The sequence below is a fragment of the Eumetopias jubatus genome, unplaced genomic scaffold (genome assembly GCF_037043125.1).
Source record: "Eumetopias jubatus isolate StellerSeaLion01/CBP00866 unplaced genomic scaffold, mEumJub1_p1.0 scaffold_1, whole genome shotgun sequence".
NCBI classification, from domain to species: Eukaryota; Metazoa; Chordata; class Mammalia; order Carnivora; family Otariidae; genus Eumetopias; species Eumetopias jubatus.
In genome coordinates, this window is record NW_028274807.1 from 57,500,101 (window position 1) to 57,511,295 (window position 11,195).

An 11,195-nucleotide genomic window follows, 5' to 3' on the forward strand; every position below is an offset into this window, starting at 1 on the left:
CCACGGTCCATACTTTTTAGACTCTGGAAAAAGCATTTTGAGAACACACTTTGTAAGAGTTATTTTGGGTTTATTTATTTATGAGTAAAGCATTCTACTTTGGTATTATCTTCGTTGCCTATATTTTGTCTCCTGAACTGAGGTAAGTCAATGTCACCTACAATTTTCAGAGCTGAATTGCCTGGCCTGTTCAGGCCAATGACTCTCCTAAGTAACATACTTTAAATGACATTGGATTGTGTCATGCACCTTCCCGGAAGCTGTGCATGTGTGTGTGTGCGTCTACGTATGCGTATGTATTTCAAGAGACATCAATCTCAAGCAATATTCTTGAAAGGCTTTTGTGTTCTTTTCAGTGCCAGCACTTCAAATATTGCCAGAATAGAAGAAATGGAGAGACTTTTGAAGCAGGCTCATGCAGAGAAGACCCGACTGCTTGAATCCAGGGTAGGCATAATGTCTTTATGCCAGAGGTCAGTGAGGCAATGGTTCATCCTGCCTGCACAGGACAGGAAACTGTCCTTGGGCCTTGAGAAGCAATATAATCTTAGGAGTAGTCACTCAACCCTTTTGGCCTCATTTTTTTTTTTTATCTGAAAAGTAAGGGTGCTGGAGAGGATTTCTAAGCCTCCTTACTGCATTACAATTTTTTGTAATTTAAAATACATATAGTGTTGGGGTGCCTGGGTGGCTCAGTTGGTTAAACAACTGCCTTTGGCTCAGGTCATGATCCTGGAGTCCCTGGATCGAGTCCCGCATCGGGCTCCCTGCTCAGCAGGGAGTCTGCTTCGCCCTCTGACCCTCCCCCCTCTCATGTGCTCTCTCTCTTTCAATCTCTCTCTCTCAAATAAATAAAATCTTAAAAAAATAAAATAAAATACATATAGTGTCAACGTCGACCAAAATCAGTGCTTTGTATTGTATTTTCCCTTTGATGGCCACTTTGTTTGCCTGCCAAGGAACCAGGAGGAATGTCATATCTTTATGGACTCTCCCTTCCTTGCCAGCTTGTGTGAACTGTGCTATTGTAATACTTAAAATCCCACGTTATTGTGACTGTATTTCAAGCCAGAATCTGAACTTCCTTAGGAATCCCCGCAAATGCCTTTGCATCCTGCCTTAAAGGGCCCCTCCTTTCCTCTTCTGATTTCCCCATGAGCTTCCTCTGCAACCGACCTTCTTCTTCAGCCAGGAAGCCACAGAGCAACAAAGGAACCGGAAAGACCAGGACCCATGGCCTTCCTTTAGAAGATGGCCCACAGAAAAGAGGGCTAAATGCCATGACTAGTGTTGGGTGATGATTTGTGATCCTTTTTATTAAAAGTGGGAGAGTGGTCCCACTTTTCAGTCATCTGTATGAAATGACTGAATACCACAAGCTGGATTTTCACTTAATATTCAGTTGTTAATTAAATGTTGGTTGCCTTTCTGTGTGGAATGATTTTGAAAACTATGTGAGAGGTGATTTTAGTCTAGGTGGTCTATTGGAAGAGCCCAGACTATACAACCAGCAATTATCTAGTGAGAATTTTCTTTTCCATTAGTTGGAATCATTCAAGTGTAACCAGCATGTCTTAAAATTTGTTCTGCATAATGATATTTAGGAACGGGAAATGGAAGCCAAGAAACGAGCTCTGGAAGAAGAAAAACGACGCCGAGAACTCCTGGAAAAACGATTGCAGGAGGAAACTAGCCAGCGGCAGAAGTTAATCGAAAAGGAAGTAAAAATAAGGGAGAAACAAAGGGCACAGGTTGGTGTGACAATCTGGATGGATTAGAATAGGTTGCCCCCTGGTGGTCATTCTTTAGAAGACGGCTGTGCTTGTCAGGATGCCTTTCTGGGCACCTCCCGTCCTCAGCCCTAGACATGTGACTGCTAAGAGACCGGTGGCGGTTCAGAGACCAAAAAATGTATGTTTATCTCAAAACTCTTTGGGACCTACTAACCAAATGATACTTTTCTCTAGTCATGCGTGGAACATTTTTATGGGAGAGGCATTTTTTTCTTCTACCCATTTTTTTGTGGTATATTTAAAAGGAGCATGTTTTTCTGAGCAGCTTTGAAAAACGCAGCTGGACTTGCTACTGAAAACAAATACAACACCCAAACTAAAACCTTTGGTTGAGGAAGAGAAGAGGTTCTATTAAGCCATTTTTGGAAGCAAACACTCCAGAACAAAATAATTTTACCAACCCAATTTTTTGGTAGTGTTAGTGGGTTTTTTGTTTTGGTTTGGTTTCCTGGCCACTGTATTGTCACACATGTCCTCTTCACTACAGCCTTCCACACATACGTGTGCAAGGTTCCTGAACTCAAGCAAAGCTCAGGAAAACCACACATTTCCTTTAACTTCCTCTCTTGCTTATCATAGAGTTTAAATCTTTGTCACTAAACCTGCCTACATAATATATGTTTGTGGAGGAACTAAAATAAAATTTCATGCAGTACCACTTAATGCAAGGTTCAAATCCATTTTGCCAAGGTTTACTAGACTTGATAAAAGGTGCCATTTCCCCTATTCTTTATGGTGGCTGGCAGTCTGATGGCACAGCAGTGAGAGACTATCTTGAAGATTCTGTGTGCTTTGAGGTATCAGTGTCTGTGACATCTGTCTGAAGTCAAATACCACAGAATCAAAGGCAAAATACTGAAGGAAAAATACAAAGGAAAACGTGTTCATTTTATTTCATTATGTCCAGCCTCTGCCAAATTATGATTTGCAGGGGGAGGTCATCCGTGCCTGTTTGGTATTTGAAGCCAAACCAGAAAGCATAATTTTATTTTAATCCTAATTATAAGGTTTGCCTCTAAGTATATATTTAGGTCATTTTCCCCAGGGCAGAGGGGTGGGGTTATTTAACAGAATAAACTAAAGCACCATTTTAGAAATATGACCCATGGCGATACGTGCTTCTTAGATTAGATGAACCTTTCCTGTAGCCATAGTAAAATAAAAGACATCTTTGTACATCTTGTCCATGTCTGCTCATTGGGCAACTCATTGAGTACGGCTTTGATTCTACTTCTTACCTTATTTTAGCTTCACTTTTCAAAGCATACATCTCTGCCTTTGATTTCTATCAGAACGTGTGGGGAGCTGATGTGTCTAGCTTTGGGTGGGGGGTGTACTTACTAAATAATGTTCACCAGTCGGGTCATGTCTGAGATTATTTAAGAACTGATATTAGGTTGTATAGGGGGAAGTCCAAGGAACTTCACAGGAGAGGAGTCCTCATTTGTAGGAGGCAGCCCAGGGAACTTCATGCCTCATATGATTCCCTGTTTTTAAGTGCTAAGTACCTCTTATAAAGCTAAGGTTAATGACATTTTCCCATTTTCTCTTCTGTCCATTTCAAGGAGTAGAATCTATTCCCCTGAGTTTATCCACCACCACCCCCACATATTGTGGCATCCTTCTTAAAATGCTAAGCACTTTTTCAAACTCCAAAAGATAATGTTTATCTTAAGTTCTCATAATCACATGGACATTTTAACGCTTAGGCTTTTCGGTTCATGTCCACTCCTAAACATCTGTGACCTGAAACGAAATGATTAATTAGCTAAATATGACATGGGTTTGTGCTTTTCCAGGCTCGACCTCTGACACGCTATCTGCCTGTCCGGAAGGAAGACTTTGATTTGCGAAGCCACGTAGAGACTGCTGGCCACAATATTGATACCTGTTATCACGTGTCGATCACAGAGAAGACCTGCCGAGGATTCCTTATCAAAATGGGTGGAAAAATTAAAACTTGGAAAAAACGATGGTTCGTTTTTGATCGGAACAAGCGCACATTCTCTTATTATGCAGGTGAGTGAGAAAAAAAAAAACCCTAAGTGATACATTCAAATCAGGAACTCTCTGTTAAAGAGCAAAAACATCGGGATGAATGGGTTGATTGGTAAGTAATAGAATTAATGGCAATCTTAGCTTTGCAGGTATGTATTATTTTATATTCAGGTTATATATAGTCCCCCTGATATGAATTTCCTTTCTAGAAATAATAAAAACTATGTTATTTTAAAAGTATGAATTCATGGGGCACCTGGGTGGCTCAGTCAGTTAAGCGTCTGCCTTCGGCTCAGGTCATGGTCCCAGGGTCCTGGGATCGAGTCCTACATCAGGCTCCCTGCTTAGCAGGGAGCCTCCTTCTCCCTCTGCCTGCCGCTCCCCTGCTTGTGCGCTCTCTCTCTCTCTCTCTGATAAATAAATAAATAAATAAAATCTTTTTTTAAAAAAAGTGTGAATTCATCTCTTCTAGTTCTGAAATAAGCTGAAGTCCAAATAAGTAGTAAATGGAATTTTTGTTTTTAGACCAAAATATTGACTTTTAAACCATGAGGCCAGAAAATGGGTTTCTGTTTATTTATTTATGGTCATCTGCCCTATTTAAGTCACACACAATTAGGCAGCCTTGGCTGACAGTCACTCAGCTAGAGTTTATAAAGTAGAAGGTTATTGAAGCAGAGGATAAAGCTCATCAGTGAATAAGTGAACAAGTAAGTATTGATTAAGTGACTGAAATCTTTTTGCATTCTTTAAATGATGGATTATGAGAAGCGTACCCTACTGAATCTTCTGAACATACCGGAATATGGATGTAACCGCTGTACTTATTAAGAAGTCTCCTGGGTCACATGGGAAACACGCCCATTGTCAGCACAGGTGGAGTTCTGCTCTCTTCAACAACTGAAGAAAAGTGGTATCATGCCAGAGCTTGTGAAGAGATCTGTCTCTGTGGTGACGGTACCAGCATTTATGAGCACTATCAGAAATTGTTACATCGATGCCATAAATAAGTAACAGTCCAATTCCTCCATCTATAGTGTGAGGTCAGGATATGCTTATGAAGAGAAGCGCGAGTGACCAAGAAGCATGCGAAAGAGGGGAAACACAGGCTCTGGGGCCCTAGAGTTGGGGTGAGGAGGGGGCAGGGGCTCATACTTTCACTCAGGGGCTCTTTGGTGGGGCTCCAGTTAATGCAGCGGCTAGCGGCCTGAAGCAAATGGCCTAACCCTCAGGAGTTCCCCGCTTGCCTCTCTCAGGCTTTCTGATGTCGGGCTTAATGAGAATCCAGAGATGTTCTCTTCAGTTAGTACAACAGAAAAGATGCTAGTTTAATGAGAAATGCCAATTTAGTGTCTGCAAAATCCATAAACAAACCTTTGTGCTGTGCTAGTATCCACAATCTCACCCAGAATTCTCCAAAACTAAAATTTTAATTATCACCTTCAGACAAAACAGCTTCACTCTTCTCTATTTCCCTTCTCCTTCCTTTCTTTGTCAGCCCCGTCAGTTGCTCAGTTCCGCTTCCTTCTGACCCCTGTCAGAACCTATGCTCCTTCTGACCATATAAATGCGTTTTTCCAAATTCAAACTTCTTGGTGATCGGTTTTCAATTTTTTGTTAAGGACCAAAACCATTTTGGTATATGAATGATTACTCAGAACTGTAATACATAACACAGGCTAAAATTATATTTCATTCAGGTCTTTATTTTTATTTTTTTTAAAGCTTTTATTTATTTGAGAGTGAATACAAGAGACAGAGCACAAGCAGGAGGGTGGGTCAGGGAGGAGAAGCAGACTCCCTGCTGAGCGGGGAGCCCCACACAGGGCTCGATCCCAGGACTCTGGAATCATGACCTGAGCTGAAGGCAGACGCTTAACCGACTGAGCCATCCAGGCGCCCCTCATTCAGGTTTTTAATATTTACATATTATATAACTGGCCAGTGAGTCCTAGTTTGACAAATGCTGGTCATTTGGCTCTGTTTATAGCCCTCATTAGCTTGTCTGCTCACCTCACCCCCACCCCCACTCCCCCCAAACATCACCAAGTGCAGTAATAGATCAGTCCACAGGAAGCCATACAGATCGCAGTTCAGGCTGGACAGGACCCCCCCAGGCGCTGCACCCCTTCAGCCGACACAGAGGTAGATGGGCACCATATTTGTGAAGGAGCTGTCACCATGAGCGCTGACAGAGTCCTAAGTCCCTGTGCTGATCATGCCCTTGGCCTCTATATTAACTGAGTACCCTTAGAAGAGTCTCTAAAGAAAACTGAGACCCAGGAAATATATCTGTAAATTGACGGGATAATGCTATGGAAACTGAATGAGTAGCTTTCTCGTGTCAGTTTACAATAGCATTATTGATTCTCTTAGTTCACCACGTCCTTGTGAGACCAGTATTTTTTTAGAGCTCTTTCTCATAGAGGAAGAGCCCTACAAACAAAAGTTTCATTCCCCAGTTTTCTGCCTCTTTGAAACACTGATAAGAGTTACTTTTATCTCCAGATTTTATTTCACATCTGTTTTCAGAAAATGAAATATTGCTGTATTCCCAATAATAGTGCAGAATCCTTCCCCATGAGTATTTGAGAGATACACTGACCTCTTTCACAGAAACTGATGGAAACCCACTGACCGTGGCATGAATTAAAGCAGTGTTTCCCGAGGAAGAGCAAAACAAACAAACACATACAACTATGGTCCATGGTCAAACATGGTCAAATAAGTTAGGGAAGGGGTGCCTGAGTGACTTGGTTGGGCGGCTGCCTTCAGTTCAGGTCATGATCCCAGGGTCGTGGGATCGAGTGCCACATCGGGCGCTCTATTCAGCGGGGAGCCTGCTTCTCCTTTACCCCCACTTGTGCTCTATCTCTTGCTATCTCTCTCTCAATAAATAGATTAAATCTTTGAAAAGAAATAAGTTAGGGAAATGCTGAGTTAAATGTACTATAACAGCTTTATATTTTCCACTGAACTTCTCAGGGCTGTTGTTTTTCAGACTAGCTTTTCGTTGTTGAAAACAGAAACATTCATGAATAAAATTCTTAAAAATAGAACAGAAGTCTGTATAATGAAAATCTCTTTCACGTCACAAAAGTTCTGACCTTTTCTCCATTTATATATATGTTCCAGTATATATGTGTGTTCTTTTTTAATACAGTTGGGACCAAATTATTCACTCTGTTCATAACTTGGTTCACATAACAGTATTTCAAGATTTTTCTCTCATGAGCACACACAGATCTAGTCTTGAATTTCAGTGGCTGTGTGGATTCCACTGTATGGCTGGTCTCTAATTGAATCAGTCCCCTGTTAGATTCAAGCAGATTTTTGCAGCCTTCTGCCGTAACGAACACAAATCCATGTGCATGTGCATGAGTAGCTCTGACACAATAAGGTTTGAGGAGTGGAATTGCTGAGTGAGAGGACTGTTTGCAGTTTTCGCAAACTGCCTTCCCAAAGCTTTCTTATTTGCACTTCCACCAGCAGCATATGATAGAGTCTCTTTCTTTGCAGCCTCTTCCATGCTTTTAAAATTCTTCAGTATGCTCACATGCATTTATGATCTTTGCTGAGCATAAGTTACAAAATATTTCAAGAACTTCTTAGATCATAGAGGGATGCTGTTTGGTTGGTGGTTTGGTTGGTTTGTTGTTTTTGTTTCGTTTTACATTTTTTTTTGTTTTTTATGGCAAATTTGATGAAATCTTAGAAACCGTTTGGAAAATGCTGCATTGAAAGGATGTTAAATTATTGACATTGAAGCTCTGTTGGGAACAGGAGAAAAAGCATGCTGGACAAGAAATTCATAGGAAAGGAATATAAGTAGAATATTATTTTAAATTATGTCCAAAAAACACCCTTCTTACAAATTTCATTACAACAGCTCTACATACTAATGTTTCCGGGACAACCACTGTTCTGGAGAATGTGAGGAGATAATTTGTGTCAGTGTCAGTGGTGTTTATACTTTGTGTGCTCACTTGACTGACTGTCAAGAGTTCTGGGTTGTCTTGACTGCAAATTTGCTGGAGAGCCTTGGGCAAAGTCAATTAGTCCCCGAGGGTTGGGCAGATTATTCCTTTTTGTTTGTTTGTTTTTGTTTTTTCAGTATAGAACTGGGCTAATGCCTTCACCTAAATTATCCAAATTAATCTTAGGTAATTTAAAAACTAGATAAATATTTTTTTTAAAGATTTTATTTATTTATTTGACAGAGACAGAGAGAGACAGTGAGAGAGGGAACACAAGCAGGGGGAATGGGAGAGGGAGAAGCAGGCTTCCCGCAGAGCAAGAAGCGGGATTCGGGGCTCGATCCCAGGACCCCGTGATCATGACCTGAGCCGAAGGCAGACGCTTAACGACTGAGCCACCCAGGCGCCCCTAGATAAATATTTTAATAATTATACTGAAGTTACAATGTTTCCAGTCCATCAGTGGTGATAAAGTATTTTATCACTATTTATTATTGCAGACAAGCATGAAGCTAAATTAAAGGGAGTAATATACTTCCAAGCCATTGAAGAAGTGTATTATGATCACCTCAAGAACGCTAATAAGGTAAACACTGATTTTCAGATTTCTGTCCTTTGAATGCATGATTAAATGGGAAAAAGATGTTTTTTGAACTCCAAGCAATTTAGATTTGTTGTTTTGACATAACCAATTGATATAATCATAATGGTTCTAGAAAAGCGAACATGGAAGTAATTAATACAGCTGATATTTTGTGGGGAAAAAAAGTCATGGTGAAGTGAGAAAATCTTCTGGTCATATTAATTTAGAAGACCCTGTTAAGTGACTTTTTTTTGTGAGGTTCTAAAAAGGAGCTACTCCTTGGTTATAAGGAAGAATCTTAGTAACGCTAAGAATAAGCTGTCGCTTATCACCCACTATCAGCTAGGTACCCGGCTAGAGCTTTACCTACAAAGTAGCTGCTAAGAAGATTGATTGGTGAGCTCTCTGTGTGATATTTCTTGTGCAGAAAGTTTGGAAAGACAGTCGATCTTGAGAAAGGTGTTGGAGGTGGGGCTACAGGTTATACTAGAGCAGTAGTAACACCAATTTAGAGTTCTATAAATTAGAACTTTTAAAGAGGAAGAAGCCCTCACATATGTCTGTGTCATTTAATTTCAGGATGTTTGTTTTACATTCTTTTCCTTTTTTGATTTTTAGAGTCCTAATCCATTACTCACCTTTAGTGTCAAGACGCACGACAGAATCTACTATATGGTTGCGCCATCGCCGGAAGCCATGCGGATTTGGATGGATGTTATAGTTACTGGGGCAGAAGGTTACACGCACTTCTTGTTGTAGTGAATAACGGTCTACTTCAGGGCTGACTGCAATAATCTCGTACAAGAATGAAGCCATATTCAATCCCAGATGGAAAGACCCAACAGACCCATCCTTCTCACTGTGTATACTCAGAACTCCTTTTATATTAATAGAAAGTCATTTATAAAAGAGAAAAAAAAGGGTTTAAATTCAGAGCTGGATGATAAATAGCAAAAGGATTAAAGCACCTATGAGAAAAGAAAAAAACGACTATTTTGGTAAATAGCATCACTTATAGGAACATTTCTTATAAACTATTTTTATCGATTGTTTACTTTGGTGAAATAAACTGAATGGTTTACAAAATGTATGTACTTGGAAATATGAAATTATTTTAGCACCCCAGTTATTGGCATTGACATTATTGGTTATCAACCGGTATTTTAAAAAGCATTTTGCTGAAGGTTATTTTATAAATAGAAGCAAATAAGGATTTGGAGGGGAATATATTTTAGGAGGAGTTTTGCCGTAATTATTAAGTACTGCACCTACACCAAAGACTTGATATGACTTCTGTTTAATAGTGGTAGTTTCAGGTGATGAACCGCATTTAGTGTTACTCTACATTTTAAAATGGTACTTTGATGCCATCAACTGTCTAGAAAGTTGACTCTGAAGAGTTACCACTGGTATAAGCTATTGTACATAGAGAGCAAATCACTTTTTGTAAAAGAAGAAAAAACAAAAAGTTGTGTGTTTTAGACAGAAGCCATCTTATTAGACATTCTGTCACTTTGAGCAATTTAAAATAAGGAGAATATTTAATATTTTGCTAAAGATTCCTCCATTTCCAGTGCTGAGAATAAAGGTAGCCAGCAGCCAATTTCCTTTAGATTGTCTGTTTCCTCTTTTTTGTAGAACATGCCTGTTAATTGCAGCCTCACGTGCCATAACGATGAAATCAGAGCTCTGTTTTCACCAAAGAACAGACCAATTACAGAAGTAGCATAGCTCTATAAAAAGGAAAATGAACTTCGACTTAATGTTCTTTGTAATGTACTATTTTATTATGTATTTCTTTACATTTAGCCTATGTTTTTTAGAGTTAAATTAATTTTTGTTGAATGAAATGACTTCAGGCAAGTCTCTTTTATAACAGTTTTTCAAATAACTTTATCCTGGTTTGTCATGTTGTGTGTATTTGCAAGTATAAACATACTCTTTCCTAAAAGTTGGCAAATGAATAGAAATAGAAAATAACGGCTTTGCTTACTAGTACAGGGTTAAATGATTAGATTGGAAGTGTCTGTAAAATCTTTGTCAGGCCTGACGGGGTACAATTTTTAAAACTTTGCAGTGTGGTTTGTATACATGTATACATGTTGCCAATAATAAGATTTTGCAACTGGATAACACATGATTTTACTTGAACAGTGGAGGACAAAGTCACGATTGCAAAAGACATTTTTATAATATGTTTTTTCAGAGATCACCCCAAACCCGTAATGATCTAAAAGAGTGAAATGCAATTGCTAAAATTTTGTAATGTAAAGATGTAACTTGTCTGTAGTGTACTTTATAGGATTATAAAGATATTCTAATCAGCATTATATCTTGCATGATGTAGTAAACCTTTTAAAATGTGTGTTAAAATATGTTGAGTATGGATTAAAATGTTGACCAGATTTCACATTTGAAAATAAACTCATCTCTCATTAGAAGGTTACCTATTGGTGACATGACAGGGGATGGATTAATCAGCAAAAGTCAATTGTGAATCTCCACAAAAGTTGTTGTGTGCTAATATTTTGATTTGTAGTTTTATAAATTGAAGTAATTCTAAGTCTCTCTGGTCACATTCCTGTTGCTGACAAAGTGAGATAACCCCTGACAAATCTGACATCTTACTGTCTTTTTGCAAAGATGCAGTTATTACTGGGGATTGCAAGGACTGTGCTTATTTCTCTGGCAGGGAGAATCATGCAGGTGTGAATTAAGGGCTTTATTTGATAGCGACCTCATTTGTCTCCCTGGGCTAAGGCAGCAGGTTTCAGAGAGAGAAATGGCCCTGAACAATACGTCCTATCATTCCTGTTAATGAAGGCAACATTGACAGTGGGAATG

At 39.3% G+C, this 11,195-nt stretch overlaps 1 protein-coding gene across 5 annotated transcripts in view; it reads left to right on the top strand.

Annotated features, from left to right (window-relative positions):
• PHLDB2 (pleckstrin homology like domain family B member 2) overlaps positions 1 to 9,110 on the top strand; it is a 114,129-nt gene extending 105,019 nt beyond the window's left edge. For all 5 annotated transcript variants that reach the window (XM_088026875.1, XM_088026864.1, XM_028110648.2 and 2 more), the window contains 5 exons: positions 357 to 447; positions 1,605 to 1,751; positions 3,593 to 3,812; positions 8,269 to 8,354; positions 8,970 to 9,110. In XM_088026875.1, the coding sequence (XP_087883001.1) occupies positions 357 to 447; positions 1,605 to 1,751; positions 3,593 to 3,812; positions 8,269 to 8,354; positions 8,970 to 9,110 (685 nt within the window). The remainder of the gene's footprint in view (positions 1 to 356; positions 448 to 1,604; positions 1,752 to 3,592; positions 3,813 to 8,268; positions 8,355 to 8,969) is intronic.
• The last annotated feature ends 2,085 nt before the right edge of the window (positions 9,111 to 11,195 follow it).